Here is a 17,788-nt window from a genome sequence, read left to right on the forward strand (position 1 = left end):
TGGTGTATTGAAATATATGGGGCTCTATGATGAGTCATGAGCTATTGTACTGTGTTGCTTGTTTTTTAATATTAGCTGTTCTCAGTGTAAGAAAACCAAGGTTTTCAATTAAAGAAAAAGTGCAGTAAATTTATTGAGATAGAGTGCAGCAAAATTGGGTAAACTTGTGCTTTAAAAACTCAACTTCCATTTCAAACATTGAAACTGCCAGCTTGGAGATTTTTAATTATAAACTGTAGTTTTGTTTCCTGTGTTGAGGACTTAAACTCAAATAATAGTTGCTGGTTTTTAAAAAAGACTTTTTTTTCTAGTTTGGTTTAAACTTGCTGGGCAATGAACAGTAATGTGAGATGAGTTGGTCCTCTGTCATCTGTTAAATTTCATTTGCATTTGAGACGTTTGTAATTTGTGAATAGAAGTTTAATTTGCGACTCATAGGTATTACTGGTCTTGACTATTTGCAAAGCTCTCTGAAGCTGTCTAATCCAGGAGAAAATTGGTGTTGATCTAGTAATGTCACCAAGTTGATTGTTGAAGAGATTTTCTGCATTATAATGCCAACCCAAAATTAATTAGTGCTGATGTCCCATAAACGGGCACAGTCACAGTTCACTGCTATTAATAGAATTTGCGCAGTTCAGAATCGGGTTTAATATCAATGGCATATGTCATGAAAATTGATGTTTTGCAGCCATAGTACAGTGCGATACATAGTAAAAATACTATAAATTACCAAAGGGGGGGGGGTGGATGGGTGTGTGTGTGTAAATATATAAAAATAATAAGTAGTGCAAAAAGAGGGGAAAATATAGTGTAGTAGAGTTCATGGGTTCATTGTCCATTCAGCAATCCAACAGCGGAGGGGAAGAAGCTGCTCTTAAAACCTTGAGTGTGTGCCTTGCATCAGACTTGTCCACTTGATAAATATGTTATTAGAAAAGAAATAGAAATAAAAGTACTTCAGTAAGAATGTACTAACAGTATTATTTTGTTTTGACTATAATGTAATTGGAACTTTGTTTAAATATTGGAAGAGAAATATCATGGGGAAGAGATGCTGGCAAAAGTGATTACTACATGCAATGTTTAATATTCTGTGTAACAAACGAAAAGTTTAATAATCTTTTGTTTCCAGACTGAAGAGGCAGTCCAGAAAGCTAGAAGTTTTCTTGAGTTTGTAGAGGATTCTGTTCAAGTTCCCAGAGAATTAGTAGGTAAGTATTGCATGTAGAAAGTAGTGATAAATGAAGTTTGTAATGTCTGGAGACACGAGAGATTACAAATGCTGGTCTGAAAGCAGGGCATATACAGTTTCACCCCTGGAAATGCTCATTTCAAATCAGCAGATTGTTGTTTTGAGATCTGTGGAAATAGTTTGTGAAACCAAACAATGATATTTAAGGAAGTAAAGCTAATGCACAAATATTTTAACCCAAATGACGTTTGTTTGTTTCAATCTCTGATCAATCTATGCTTACATTATGCTCATCCATGCAGAAACATTGTATGTCAATCATTAAAGATATCTTATTGATAAAATAGACACATAAATTTGAAAAGGTGGATTGTAGGAACATAGAACTGTATAGCACAGGAACAGGCTCTACGACCTGCATTATCTTTGCCGTTCGTAATGCAAATCAAAATTCATCCTATCTACCTGCATATTGCCTGTATCCCTCATTCTCTGGAAGCACAGTACAGGCACATAACTTTATATATACAACTTGCTTCCTAAACTTTGGGTCAAATGGCTTTCCTACTCGTAACGTGAGGTTTAACGCTGAAAAGCAGTCAAATGTGTTCATTATGCCCATTGTTTCAGAAGTGATTTTTAAATTATTTTACAAAGCATGGATTAAACTGATTTTATTTTTAGAATTGCTTTTCTAGGAATTGGAGAGAATTGTTCAATTTGCCCCCATCAACTGATTTGTAAAACATATGACTTTGAAAATGTTTTTCAAATTGGACTTCTCCCTAACTTTGCCAATCTCCATTTTTTTTATTGCAGGAAAAGTAATTGGCAAAAATGGTAAAGTTATTCAGGAGATAGTAGACAAATCGGGAGTAGTTAGGGTGCGAATTGAAGGTGATAATGACAGCAGGCAACCAAGAGAAGAGGTAATCTATTTAAATGTTGCTTATATGTGTTTTGTACAGATTGTTGTAATGCTCTTAATCAGTTCAATTGTACTAATATTTGATTATTTTTGGGAATCCAGCCACACTTAAAATTTTCAAGGGATATTAGAAATTTGGTTCGGAAAAAGAGGGATGTCTACAATAGATATAGGCAGCATGGAGTAAAGGAATTGCTCGAGGAATATAAAGAATGTAAAAGGAATCTTAACAAAGAGATTAGAAAAGCTAAAAGAAGATACGAGGTTGGTTTGGCAAATAAGGTGAAAGTAAATCCGAAAGGTTTCTACAGTTATATTAAAAGCAAGAGGATAGTGAGGGATAAAATTGGCCCCTTAGAGAATCAGAGTGGTCAGCTATGTGTGGAGCCGAGGGAGATGGGAGAGATTTTGAACGATTTCTTCTCTTCGGTATTCACTAAGGAGAAGGATATTAAATTGTGTAAGGTGTGGGAAACAAGTAAGGAAGTGATGGAACCAATGACAATTAAAGAGGTGGAAGTACTGGCGCTTTTAAGAAATTTATAAGTGGATAAATCTCCGGGTCCTGATAGGATATTCCCCAGGACCTTGAGGGAAGTTTGTGTAGAAATAGCAGGAGCTCTGACGGAGATCTTTAAGATGTCATTAGAAACGGGGATTGTGCCGGAGGATTGGCGTATTGCTCATGTGGTTCCATTGTTTAAAAAGGGTTCTAGAAGTAAGCCTAGCAATTATAGACCTGTCAGTTTGACATCAGTGGTGGGTAAATTAATGGAAAGTATTCTTAGAGATAGTATTAATAATTATCTGGATAGACAGGATCTGATTAGGAGTACCAGCATGGATTTGTGCGTGGAAGGTCATGTTTGACAAACCTTATTGAATTTTTTGAAGAAGTTACGAGGAATGTTGATGAGGGTAAGGCAGTGGATGTAGTCTATATGGACTTCAGCAAGGCCTTTAACAAAATTCCACATGGAAGGTTAGTTAAGAAGGTTCAGTCATTAGGTATTAATGCTGGAGTAATAAAATGGATTCAACAGTGGCTAGATGGGAGATGCCAGAGAGTAGTGGTGGATAATTGTTTATCGGGATGGAGGCCGGTGACTAGCGGGGTGCCTCAGGGATCTGTTTTGGGCCCAATGTTGTTTGTAATATACATAAATGATCTGGATGATGGGGTGGTAAATTGGATTAGTAAGTATGCCAATGATACTAAGGTAGGAGGTGTTGTGGAAAATGAGGTGGGTTTTCAAAGCTTGCAGGAAGATTTATGCTGGTTAGAAGAATGGGCTGAACGTTGGCAGATGGCGTTTAATGCTGAGAAGTGTGAGGTTCTACATTTTGGCAGGAATAATCCAAATAGAACATACAGGGTAAATGGTAGGGCATTGAGGAATGCAGTGGAACAGAGAGATCTAGGAATAACAGTGCATAGTTCCCTGAAGGTGGAATCTCATGTAGATAGGGTGGTGAAGAAGGCTTTTGGAACGCTGGCCTTTATAAATCAAAGCATTGAGTACAGAAGTTGGGATGTAATGTTAAAATTGTACAAGGCATTAGTAAGGCCAAATTTGGAATATTGTGTACAGTTCTGGTCACCGAATTATAGGAAAGATATCAATAAATTAGAGAGAGTGCAGAGACGATTTACTAGGATGTTACCTGGGTTTCAGCACTTAAGTTACAGAGAAAGGTTGAACAAGTTAGGTCTCTATTCATTGGAGCGTAGAAGGTTGAGGGGGGGATTTGATCGAGGTATTTAAAATTTTGAGAGGGATAGATAGAGTTGATGTGAATAGGCTGTTTCCATTGAGAGTAGGGGAGATTCAAACGAGAGGACATGATTTGAGAGTTAGGGGGCAGAAGTTTAAGGGAAACACGAGGGGGTATTTCTTTACTCAGAGAGTGATAGCTGTGTGGAATGAGCTTCCTGTAGAAGTAGTAGAGGCCAGTTCAGTTGTGTCATTTAAGGTAAAATTGGATAGGTATATGGACAGGAAAGGAGTGGAGGGTTATGGGGTGAGTGCGGGTAGGTGGGACTAGGTGAGATTAAGAGTTCAGCACGAACTAGGAGGGCCGAGATGGCCTGTTTCCATGCTGTGATTGTTATATGGTTATATTAAGATGCCGCAATTCTGAAATATTTGCAAGTGCTTTTATATTTTATCTCATGAAACTTTAGTAATATGAATTATAGTAAAATCTCTACGCTATATTCTGCTTTTATAATTATGTGACATTGTAAGGTAACTAATTGTTTTTTTTTAAGTAAGATGAAAGAAAACTTTGGTAGCACATTATTTGTTGACCTTTTGTATTAGTATTTAAATTTAAGGCCCATTGCCAAAATATACATATGGTCAATAGTACTAAACATTTTTAACTCAGCAAATCAGGCAGTATCAGTGCGAAGAGAATCTGTTCATGTTTCAGGTCAAAGATCTTTCACCTTTCCACAGAAGCTGGCTTACTGACTGGAGTTTTTCCAGCATTTTTTGTTTTGTTATGGATTTCTACCATCTACAGTTTCATTTTGATTTTGAATTGATGTATTATATTCTGGTTCCAAATCATTCCATTGTAGTCCAGGGAATAGATTTTTTTTGGAGACAGAATGTAGCCGACAGGTGGAACAGATGAATTTCTAGGCACCATCTTTTAACTGAATGATTCCAATCTAAATACAATTTTTCTTTTTTTTGTTGTTTTTTTTGGAAGCATCATGGTTCTGCTGCTTAGAACTTGAACTTCTTGCCGCCTTGTAGTTCAGCTTTTTTAAGAAAATTAAGTGTTGAACAACGTTGAACATTTTTGGTGCTGGAAGAAATTTTGGTCAAGAGACTTATTATTGGTGTTTCATTGGTGGCTATGAAACCCTACCAGCAGGTTAGGAAGAATGTTTTGGTGGAAGAAAGTGGCTCACCATCTCCTCAGGGGCAATTAGGAACAATCAAAGGAATGAAGGTCTTGACAGATCCTCCAAAACACAACATCAATGTAATTTTGTTTTATGGAAACTGAAAAATTATGATCCACAAACAAAATTGTATGTATTCTGATTTGTTACCTGGTTAAAATTTGACTTGTGTCTTGCCTTAAACAAATTGACTCAGTAGTCAATACGTATATTTTGAAAGCTATGTGTAGCACATGAGCTAAATGAATTGAAATATAAATGCTGATGGTTAATGTTTATTGGTAGCATTGATGGAAAAGAAATTGCTAAGTAGGTCTTCAATCTTGCTTTATTTTTCTTTAATTGGTTAAAACTGCATGTTCCATTGAAAATTTATGGGAATTTTGCTGTATTGATTGCAGAAGTACTATGGTCTTGCAGCAAGTGCAAAAAAATATTTTCCATGTGAAGTTGTTTGAGATGTGATATTAATTTCAACTGCTTGTTGCTCATACCAAAAATTAGGTGGTTGGTAACTGAAGATAGAGTCCCATTTATGCTTGAAGCTTTCCTCATGGTCATGCAATCATTTATACCTTTTAATATGCAGATAGCATTTGTGGGCTTCTTGGAAAGCTTGCTAGGAACTTTAAAATGTTACCTTTGGTGGGTTTTAATAACTACAAATAGTATTGAGTAACCCCAAGATCCTAGACTTGGTGCTGTGTGCAATAATTGAGCAGGAGGTCAGATGTTTTGGTATCTAACCTAAAATGGATCTGCAAAGAGTGCGGCATTACAGATGCTTCTCTGTGGAACTGTCAGCCAAGACTATGGCTTGTTCCACTGAAGAGTGACTTTGGATTGCAATATAGAATATCCTTGACTGTATTCACAGAAGAGCAAGGTTTATTGACTGTCATTTTAGTGTGTGACACATTGACCAGAAAAGATTAAATGATTTCATTGCACTATGTACCCCCATAATTAAGAGTGTGGTACTTACATTTTGGTATTATAGTGTTTTGCGATATTTATCTTTTTGTAGTTATTTGTGCATTTTTCTTCCTCGGTAACTTTAAAAAAAAACTGAATACTGATCTTATGATGCAGCTGGAATTTTGATGGAGTAAGGAATGTTTGACACTTGAGGTGTTGGGTTGGCAGCACTGCAGAGTTACTGCCCAAGAGGTGGCAGTTAGTTATAATACAATTTAGATAATGATCAGGAAGGGAAGTTGGATATTTGTGTTTGAAGAAATAGGATCAAAGAAGATGTCATATCTCAAGGTAATATGCATACGTTAAGTTGAAAAGAGATAGTATCATGGCTGTAGAAAAAGTGGATGCAATGGAGGGATTGTCTACAGAGTCTCTGTGGGTGGAGGTTAGGAACAGGAAGGGGTCAATAACTTTACTGGGTGTTTTTTTTTATAGGCCACACAATAGTAACAGGGATATCAAGGAGTAGATAGGGAAACAGATCCTAGAAAGGTGTAATAATAACAGAGTTGTCATGATGGGACATTTTAATTTCCCAAATATCGATTGGCATCTCCCTAGAGCAGGGGTCAGCAACCTTTACCACTGAAAGAGGCATTTGGACCCGTTTCCCACAGAAAAGAAAACACTGGGAGCCACAAAACCCGTTTGACATTTAAAATGAAATAACACTGCATACAACGTTTTTTTTTGCCTTTATGCTATGTATAAACAAACTATAATGTGTTGCATTTATGAAATCGATGAACTCCTGCAGAGAAAACGAAATTACATTTCTGCATGCAACAAAAACATTTTGAACTCCGAAAAAAAGATGTTGGGTTGAAGGTTACTTTTAAGTAAAATACTCAATGTCTATTTGAGTCCTTCCTGTATTTATGAAAAACGCTGAATTTAAATTTTCCGCCAACAGCAAACCAAAAATAACGTCAGCCAGCTGTCAACCTGAAAAATAAAAGGACTATTTCACTGAACAATGAAAAAATATGAATATATGTAAAATAATAGGCAATTAAAATATTTATCATACTTGGTTAATGGGATTTCTGCTCCTGGACCTCAGCGCACAGCGTCTGCACATCAGGGCTGTATGACATCACCTTCATCTTTACACAGGATCGCAAGCCGTCATCTGTGAGGCGTGCGCGATGTTTGTTTTTAATAAAGTTCATGTTGGAGAACACCTGCTCACATACATATGTGGATCCAAAGATCGACAGGACTCCAAGTGCATACTTTTTAATGTTTACATAAATGTCGGGGATAGCATTCCATGTTTCGAACACGTTTGTCCGGTTTTGGGAGGTTTTCAATATCACTCCATTTGTGATTCTGAGCAAGAACGGCCTTCTGACAGGCAACATCTTCAAGGTCTGCTGTCAAGCGTCTAAACTTGGACACCCATATGTCTTTGTCGGCTATGTCGACCAGTTCCATCTCAAGATCAGGTTGACTCACACCTGCCAATGCAGTCGTATTCAGTAGGGATGGATCGATGCTTAGGGGAGTGATCGGGAATGATAATGTGTGTTTTTCCTCTCTGAGCTCACAGAATCGTTTCCCAAATGATGTTTGCATTGCGATGATTGCAGAATGTAAATACTCCGAATTTATCATGTCGTGACCTTGTTTGAACTCTCTCAAATTGGGGAAGTGAGACAATGTGCCTTTCTGTAAATCTCTGGCAAGCACTGTCAACTTGCGCTCGAATGCCAAAACATCCTCCAACATGTGTAGGGCTGTACGTCCTTTCCCCTGAAGAGCTGTGTTCAGCGTGTTCAGGTGCGCTGTCATGTCTACCATGAAATGTAGCTTTTCTAGCCACTCTGGCTATTTCCAGCTCAGGAAAGGTGAGCCCTTTGCTGCCCAGGAAAGTTTTCACTTCTTCCAGACACGCGACAGAGCGTTTCAGTACCTCCCCTCTGGACAGCCACCGGACTTTGTTGTGCAGCAGGAGATCAGAATATGCACTTTCCAGCTCGTCCAGTAACAAACGGAATTGACGGTGATTTAAACTTTTTGCCATTATTTTATTGACAATCTGAATGACAACATCTATTACTTCAGTGCATTCCGGAGGAAATGTTTGAGCGCACAGTGCCTCTTGGTGCAAGATGCAGTGAAAAGTCAGTAGCTTTCTGTCCAGCGACTTATGCAGTAAAGCCACAAATTTTCCAAAGCCACAGGGAGCCGCAGCACAGAGATGAAAGAGTCACATGCGGCTCCGAAGCCGCGGGTTGCCGACCCCCGCCCTAGAGCAAGGGGTTTAGATGGGGTGGAGTTTGTTAGATATGTTCAGGAAGGTTTCTTGACGCAGTATGTAGATAAGCCTAGGAGAGGCTGTACTTGATCTGGTATTGGGAAATGAACCTGGTCAGGTGTCAGGTCTCTGAATGGCAGAGCATTTGGAGATAGTGATCATAATTCTCCTTTACAATAGCATTGGAAAGAGATAGGAACAGACAACTTTGAAAAGCGTTTCATTGGAGTAAGGGGAATTGTGAGGCTATCAGGCAGGAAAGCTTAAATTGGAAACGGATGTTCTCGGAAAAGTACGGAAGGAATGTGGCAAATGTTCAGGGAATATTTGTGTGGAGTTCTGCACAGCTATGTTCCAATGAGACAGGAAAGTTATGGTAGGGTATGGGAACCGTGGTGTACAAAGGCTGTAATAAATCTAGTCAAGAAGAAAAGAAAAGCTTATAAAAGGTTCAGAGAGCTAGGTAATGTTTGAGATCTAGAAGATTATAAGGCTAGCCAGAAGGAGCTTAAGAAGGAAATTAGGAGAGCCAGAAGGGGCCATGAGAAGGCCTTGGCGGGCAGGATTAAGGAAAACCCAAGGCATTCTACAAGTATGTGAAGAGCAAGAGGATAAGGCATGAAAGAAAAGGACCTAACAAGTGTGACAGTGGGAAAATGTGTATGGAACTGAAGGAAATAGCAGAGGAACTTAATGGATACTTCAGTATTCACTATGAAAAAGGATCTTGGTGATAATAGTGACGACGTGCAGCAGACTGAAAAGCTTGGGCATGTAAGTATTAAGAAAGAGGATGTGCTGGAGCTTTTAGAAAGCATCAAGTTGGATAAGTCGCTGGGACTGGATGAGATGTACCTTAGGCTATTGTGAGAGGCGAGGGTAGAGATTGCTGAGCCTCTGGCGATGATCTTTGCATCATCAAGGGGGATGGGAGAGATTCCGGAGGATTGGAGGGCTGTGTATGTTCTAACTTTATTCAAGAAGGGGAGTAGAGATAGCCCAGGAAATTATAGACGAGTGAGTCTTACCTCAGTGGTTGGTAAGTTGATGAAGATCCTGAGAGGCAGGATTTATGAACATTTGGAGAGGTATAATATGATTAGGAATAGTCAGCATGGCTTTGTCAAGGGCAGATCATGCCTTATGAGCCTGATTGAATTTTTTGAGGATGTGACTATAAACACATTGATGAAGGAAGAGCAGTAGATGTAGTGTATATGGATTTCAGTAAGGCATTTGATAAGGTACCCCATGCAAGGCTTATTGAGAAAGTAAGGAGGCATGGGATCCAAGGGGACATGGCTTTGTGGATCGAGAACTGGCTTTCCCACAGAAGACAAAGAGTGGTTATAGACTGGTCATATTCTGCATGGAGGTTGGTCACCAGTGGAGTGCCTCAGGGAGTTCTGGGACCCCTATTTGTGATTTTTATAAATAACCTGGATGATGAAGTTGAGGGATGGGTTAGTAAGTTTGCTGATGTCACAAAGGTTGGAGGTGTTGTGGATAGTGTGGAGGGCGGTCAGAGGTTACAGCAGGACATTGATGCAATGCAAAACTAGGCTGAGAAGTGGCATTTGGAGTTCAACCCAGATAAGTGTGAAGTGGTTCATTTTGGTAGGTCAAATATAATGGAAGAATATAGTATTAATGGTAAGACTGTTGGCAGTGTGGCGGATCAGAGGGATCTTGGTCCGAGTGCATAGGACGCTCAAAGCAGCTGCACAGGTGATGCTGTGGTTAAGAAGGCGTACAGTGTATTGGCCTTCATCAGTCGTGGAATTTGGGAGCCGAGAGGTAATGTTGCAGCTATATAGGACCCTGGTCAGACCCCACTTGGAATACTGTGCTCAGTTCTGGTTGCCTCACTACAGGAAGGATGTGAAAGCCATAGAAAGGGTGCAGAAGAGATTTACAAGGATGTTGCTTGGATTGGAGAGCATGCCTTATGAGGATAGGTTGAGTGAACTCAGCCTTTTCTCCTTGGAGTGATGGAGGATGAGAAGTGACCTGATAGAGTTGTATAAGTTGATGAGAGGCATTGATAGTGTGGATAGTCAGGCTTCTTCCCAGGGCTGAAATGGTTGCCACAAAAGGACACAGGTGCTGGGGAGTAGATAGAGAGGAGATGTCAGGGGTAAGTTTTTTACTCAGAGAGTGGTGAGTGCACGGAATGGGCTGGCGACAACGTTGGTGGAGGCCAAAATGATGACGTCTTTTAAGAGACTTTTGGATAGGTACATGGAGCTTAGAAAAATAGAGGGCTATAGACATATTCAGCATAACTTTGTGGGCTGATGGGCCTGTACTGTGCTGTAGGTTTTCTATGTTTCTATAATTATATTGATTACTACAGGAGTAAGTTCACTTTTAAAAATATTGATACTTAATTAAAAGTAAAGCTTCTACTTAGTTTTGAAGAATATTACTAATGGTGGATTTATTCTTAAATTTCATTAGGGCATGGTTCCATTTACTTTTGTTGGAACAAAGGAGAGCATTGGAAATGTGCAAGTTCTTTTGGAGTATCATATTTCTTACCTCAAGGTATGCATTGTATCTTCTGTTCATAGTGACATTTTTGAACCTTATTAAGTCATTCCTTATCTGGGGTTAATTGGAGAGATGTAGCAGTGGTTTATCATTGAAATACAGGTTTCCCCCTGCAATCCGAAGGTAGAGCGTTCCTATGAAACCGTTTGTAAGCCGAAATGTTGTAAAGCGAAGAAGCAGTTATCATTAATTTATATGGGAAGATTTTTGAGCGTTCCCAGACCCAAAAAATAACCTACCAAATCATACCAAATAACACATAAAACCTAAAATAACACAAACATACAGTAAAAGCAGGAATGATATAAATATACAGCCTATATAAAGTAGAAATATTGTATGTACGGTGTAGTTTCACTCTCAAAATCTGGAAGACAGCAAGCCAAAGTCGGTTTGGAGAAAAAATGCACACGTACGCACATGCGCACACAACTGTCCGCACAAGGCTTCACAGTCATGGTAGTCTTTCACAGGGTAAACTCGTATAAAGTGGGCGTCTTTTATTGTAAAAGCGAAAATCCTCTTTGGTTAGCGAAAACGGGTACTAATATAGGTCTCTTGAAACAGCGAGCTGTCGTAAAGCGAATGTTCGAAAAACAGGACCCACCTGTATATGAATAATAAACTACTTACTTTTCTCACATCACCCACTGCTAACTCTTTCCCTAACCTGAAATACTGAGTACAGTTTTGATTCCCTTAAGGATATAGTAACATTGAAGATTGTACAAAGTGGTGAGGAGATTGTACTACCAATCAAGACAGACTAACTTGGATTTTAAAAAAATAGGGGATGACCTTGTCTATACAAGTATTAAGGAAGCTTGACAGGGTAGTGTGGGGATACTTATATTAGTTGGAGAGTTTTGAGCACGGAGAAGTAACTACAAGATAAGGGATGTCATTTAAAACTAAGGTGGATGGAAATTTCTTCTTACAAAGAATGGTGACTCAGCACTACTCTGCTGCTATTGATTGAGGAATTGAAAGATATGGAGGGATGGCACAGAAGAGGAGTTGAGGCCATAATCATGTTAAATGGTGGGTAGGCTTGAAAGGCCTGATGGCCTTTTCCTACTTCCGCTTGAAAAATATATCAGCTCTAGAAGTCCCAAAGGCAACATGTTTTGACCATTGCTTTTGTTATGGAACTTGACAGAAAAGCAAGTGAGTACATCAGATGAAAATTGCTGACAAAGATTACAGATTTCTGTACTTCATAGAAAACGAAAGTACAGAAATGCTTAAAAAGAGTTTCTGAGGATGCAGGAAATCTTGAGCAATACAAACAAAATGCTGAAGGAACTGAAATCAGGCAGCATCTTTGGGAGGGAATAAACAGTCACTGTTTTGGGCCAAAATCGTTCATCAGATCTGGAAAGGAAGGGGACAGAAGTAAAAATATGACATTGGGCAAGGGGAAGGAGTACAAGCTGGCAGGTGACGGGTGATACTGGGTGAGGGGGAAAGTGGGTAGGTGGAGGAATGAAGTAAGCAAGTAAAATGTGATGGGTGGAAGTAGTAAAGGGCTGAAGAAGGAATCCAGTAGGAGAGGGCAGTGGCCATGGAGAAGAGGAACCAGAGGGAGGTGATGATCTTAAGTTCTGTTTCATTTGTTTTTGGCACAAAGTGATCTTTGAAACATTTTCGTATATTTGAAATTGAGGTAGTTCTGGTCATTTAAAATTTGCATAGCACAAGGAAAATATTAATTATCATCTGCATGAGAAAATGCCATTTTAAAAAATGATCAAAGCTATAACTTGAAATTTTTCTGCAAGCAAATATTTATTTTCCCAGTGGGCATTCTACACCCTGCCACCTCTTCTATTACTGCAAGCTTTTAATTATCACTAGGTATTAATCCGGAATTGTTCTTTTTGTTCCTTTGTGGAATAATATTAATTTGTCTTGTATGTTTTAGGAAGTAGAACAGCTGAGACTGGACCGGTTGCTAATTGATGAGCAACTACGTCAGATTGGTATGGGGTATAGGCCAGTGCCAAGTCGGCCAGAGAAAGATAAGGGTTATATCACTGATGAGAGTACTGCTTCACTGCGTGGTAACAGACCCTATCGAGGCCGTGGTCGTCGAGGTCCAAATTACACTTCAGGTTATGGTAATTAACCTTTTTTAAATGTATATTAATGTTAAGTTAAGTCATTAAACTGTTCTCTATTCATACAGAATATTTATCAAAATGGAATAAAGTATAAAATCAGTTCATATCCTGAAGAAATTATACTTTTCATAATATTGTCCAGAATTAAAGTAAATCAACTATATAATGGCAGACTGAGCAGGAGTAGGCCATATACCCCTTTGAACTTGTTCTGCTGTTCAATATAATCAGTCCTACATCCCAGGAATATGGTAAGCCTTTGCTACACTCCCTCCATAGCAAGCTCCACCTTTCTCTGATGAGGAGGCCAAAATCAGTAATATATTTAAGGTATAGTCTCTCCACATCCTGGAAAATTGCAGCAAGACATGTTTTTGAAGCCTTTTGCATCTGTAAACAACATATCATTCGCTACTAACTACACCAGTGTTTCTGTTTCCAGTGTCTAGGGAGGGATGGAGTTGGGACTTGGGCAGGAAAAGGTGATCACCATTGGAAGATAGGAACTAGTGAGGAGAGTTCTTCACATAAGAAACAGTGTTGCTTTCTCCCTTGCCTTGGATTTATATCACTGGGCCACATTCTAGAAGTAGGATTTGACTTTTCAGAACATTGAACATACAAAACTTCTTCACCCGGAGGGTAATTAATCCTTTGAAATTCTACACAAAGAAGCCAATAGATGCTTAATCATTGAGCATTTAAGACCAATACCAATAAACCTTTAGATTTGAAGGATCGTATCTAAATCAGATTTGATGTAGGGAAATGCCACTAAAGGCAGAACAAGTATGAAGTTGAAGAGAACTTTTTTAAAAAAGAAATGTTTAGCCTCCCTATCAATACCTTTCTTACGAACTAATTGCTTGTCTAGCATGATATTAGAATTTCAGATGACAATAAATCCATATGTTTAATATGGCCAGTAAAGATCAACTTAAAGTCAAATAGTTTGGTTAAATTGTGGAAGAAAATTTGGTGGAGAGTTGGTAGGATGCCATTTTTTTTTCTGGTATATGTGGGATTATCTTAAAATTGGATTCAGCATTGTCTTTGAGAAGATTGTAAAATGAGGAATTTCAAAGAGGGTTAACCTTTGGCCATGTGCAAATTACACACAGTGGTATAGGAGATGCATTTTGATTCTTGGGGTACTGCAATGTTATTGGTGTGAAAGGTAACTTTTGATTGGATCTCAGTTAATCTGGACTGCAAGCTCTTGGTGAATCTGGTCATTAGATATTCGAAGTGAGGGAGTGGAGAGTTTAGATGAAAGACTTTACTTTTAAAAAGAAAAGTCAAAGCATTGCAGCAAGATAGAAAATTCCCAACTTGAGCAGATTCATGGACATGTTTTAGCAGTGGATTAGTGAACAAGATTAAATCAGGAAAAAAAATAGCATGGACGTTAAAATTTCATGCATTTTAACTGAGTGCATGTTACAATGTGACAAACAATAGCAGAAGTAGAAATGGGGTTGATTAGATCTTAGGACATCATAGCCTTGGATAGGGATAGGAGCAGATGGTATGGGAAAGTAAATTGGGGGAGGGAAAATTATGCTATTAGTCAGAAACTTGGGAGCATAAATTGGGAACAGATGTACTAAGGGAAATTTACAATGGAAATAAGATCATAAGATACAGGAACAGAATTGGAACCATTTGGCTCATCGAGTCTGTTCTGCCACTTCATGCCTGATCCAATTTTCCTTTCAGGCCCAAACTCCTGCCTTCTCCCTGTACTTCTTCGTGCCCTGACCAATCAAGACTCTTATCAACCTCTGTCTTAAATATACAGCGCCTATGAAAAGTATTCACCCCCCCTCCCCCACCCCAGGAACATGAATTTTATTGTTTTACAACATTTTGTCACAGTGGTTTTAATTTGGCTTTGACACTTAGCAAAAGAAAACTGTTGTGGTAAAAACTGATCTTTACAAAATGATCTAAATTAATTATGAATATAAAACTCAAAATAATTGCATAATTACTCACTCCCTTCAAGTCAGTATTTAGTAGATGCACCTTTGCTGCGTTTGCAGCCTGGAGCCTGTGTGGATAGGTCTCTGTCGGTTTGGCACATCTGAACTCTGCAATTTTTCCCCATTCTTCTTTACAAGCTCTCTCAAGCTCTGTCAGATTGCATTGGGATCATGAGTGACCAGCCCTCTTCAAGTCCAACCAGAGATTCTCAAATGGACTGAAGTCTGCACTCTGACGGCCACTCGAGGATATTAACTACTTTATTTTTAAGCCATTCCTGTGTAGCTTTGGTTTGGTCATTGTCTTGCTGGAAAATAAACCTTCTCCCACATCGTAGTTCTCTTGCAGACTGCATCAAGTTTTCACAAGCCTTCAAGGGCCTGCTGCAGTGAAGCATCCCACAGCATAATGTAGCCACCACCATGCTTCACAGTATGTTTTTGATGTGTGGTGCTTGATTTATGCTCAACATAGTGTTTAGTGTGATGGCCAAAAAGGTAAATTTTGGTTTCATCAGACTATAGAACTTTCTTCCAGCTGACTTCAAAGTCTCCCACATGATTTTTGGCAAACTCTAGCAGAGATTTCCTGTGAGTTTTTCTACAGTGGCTTTCTCTTTGCCAGTCTCCCATAAAGCTACGACTGGTGAAGCACCTGGGCGACAGTGGTTGTGTTTGGAGTCTCTCCCATCTCATCAACTGAATCTTGTAACTCCTCCAGAGTTGTCAAAGGTCTCCTGGTGGCCTCGTCACTAGTCCCCTTCTTGCACGGTCACTTCATTTTTGAGGACAGCCTGCACTAGGTAGATTTACAGCTGTGCCATGTTTTTTCCATTTCTCGATGATTGACTTTAACTGTACTCCAAAGGCTATTCAGTGACTTGGAAATTTTCTTGTATCTATCTCCTGAGATGTGCTTTTCAATAACCTTTTGACTGTTGCTTGGAGTGTTCCTTTGTCGTCTTGGTGTAGTTTCTGCCAGATACTGACTCAACAGTGGTTGGACCTTCCAGATACAGGTGTATTTTTACTAAATCAATTGAAGCACCTTGATTGCACATGGTGATCTCTATTTAACTAATTTTGTGACATGTAAAACTAATTGGCTGCACTAGTAATGATTTGGTGTGTCGTATTAAAGGGAGTGAATAATTATGCAATCAGTTATTTGGTGGTTTATATTTGTAATTATTTTTGATTACTTTGTAGAGATCTGTTTTCACTTTGACACGAGTCTTTTTCTTTTGATCAGTGTCGAAAAAGCGAAATTAAATCCTCTGATTCACTGTACTGAAGAAATAAAACATGAAAACTTCCAAACAGAGTGAATACTTTTTATAGGCACTGTACATGAAGACTTGGCCTCCACAGTTGCCTGTGGGAAACCTTTCCACAGATTTGTCACCCTCTGGCTAAAGGAATTCCTTCTAATTTCAGTTCTAAAAGGACACCCCTCTATTCTGAGGCTGTTCCCTCTGGTCTTAGACTCTCCCACAACAGGAAACATCCTCTCTACATCCACTCTTATCAAGGCCTTTCACCAATCAATAGGTTTCAAGGAGGTCACCCCTCATTCTTTTGATTTCTATTTAATACAAGTCCAGAGCCATCAAACGCTCTTCTTATGACAGGCCATTCAATTCTGGAATCATTTTCGTGAACGTCCTTTGAACCCTCTTCAGTTTCAGCACATCCTTTTTAAGATAAGGTTCCCAAACCTGCTCACAAGGCCTCACCGGTACCTTTATAAAGTTTCAAAATTACATCCTTTCTATTATATTCTAGTCCTTTTGAAATGAATACTAACATTGCATTTGCCTTCCTCATCAGACAACCTGCAAATTAACCTTTAGGGAATCCTGCACAAGGACTTTCAAGTCCCTTTGCATCTCAGCTTTTTGTGTTTTCTCTCCATTTAGAAAATAGTCACCCTTTTCATTCTATCAAAGTACATGACCAATACACTTCTCATGCTATGCCATCTGCTATTTCTTAGACTGATTAAGAGAATGGGCAAAGTCCTTCTGTAGCTTCTTTGTTTCCTCAAAACTATCTGCCTCTCCAGGTATCTTCATATCGTCTGCAAACTTTGCAACAAAGCCATCAATTCAAATCATTGGCATATAATTTAAAAAGAACCTGTACCAACACAGACCACTGTGGACCATCACTAGTCAACGGCAGCCAGTCAGAAAAGGCTCACTTTATTCCCACTCTTTGCCTCCTGCCAGTCGGCCACTGCTTTATCCATGCTAGAAGTTTTTCTTTAATGCCAAGGGCTCGTAGCTTGTTAAGCAGCCTCATGTGTGACACCTTGTCAAAGGTCTTCTGAAAATCCCAAGGACACAACTTCAAGCAATTCTCCTTTGTTAATCCTGCTTGTTAACTTCAAAGAATGCCAACAGATTTGTCAGGCAAGATTTTCTCTTGAGGAAACCATGCTGACTACGGCCTATTTTATCATGTGTTTCCAAGTATCCCGAGATCTCATCCTTAATAATCAACCAGCATCTTCCCAACCAAAGAGGTCAGACTAACTAGCCTAGAGTTTCCTTTGTGCTGTCCCTCTCCCTTCTTGGAGTGGAGTGACATTTATTCACCCTTTTCGATTTTGTTGCAACATGTTCAGCCTTTTAATCCCTAACTTTGAGGTCTTCCAACATCTACCTCCACAATCACTCCACTAGCTGTTCCGGCACTCTGGTTCCCATCCTTCTGCAACCTAGTTTAAGCTCCTCAATGCAGCATTAACAAACCTTCCAACTAGGATATTACTCCCCCTTGGTTCAGATGCAAACTGCCCCTTCTGCAGGTCCCACCTTTCCTGGAAGAGATCCCAATAA

At 39.1% G+C, this 17,788-nt stretch overlaps 1 protein-coding gene across 4 annotated transcripts in view; it reads left to right on the plus strand.

Moving 5' to 3' along the window:
* The window catches only part of fxr1 (FMR1 autosomal homolog 1), a 71,740-nt gene that overhangs the window by 35,591 nt on the left and 18,361 nt on the right, over positions 1–17,788 (plus strand). For all 4 annotated transcript variants that reach the window (XM_059944785.1, XM_059944794.1, XM_059944812.1 and 1 more), the window contains exons 9-12: positions 1,136–1,214; positions 2,015–2,124; positions 10,745–10,831; positions 12,762–12,957. In XM_059944785.1, the coding sequence (XP_059800768.1) occupies positions 1,136–1,214; positions 2,015–2,124; positions 10,745–10,831; positions 12,762–12,957 (472 nt within the window). The remainder of the gene's footprint in view (positions 1–1,135; positions 1,215–2,014; positions 2,125–10,744; positions 10,832–12,761; positions 12,958–17,788) is intronic.

Source organism: Hypanus sabinus, chromosome 2, assembly GCF_030144855.1.
Source record: "Hypanus sabinus isolate sHypSab1 chromosome 2, sHypSab1.hap1, whole genome shotgun sequence".
Taxonomy (NCBI): domain Eukaryota; kingdom Metazoa; phylum Chordata; class Chondrichthyes; order Myliobatiformes; family Dasyatidae; genus Hypanus; species Hypanus sabinus.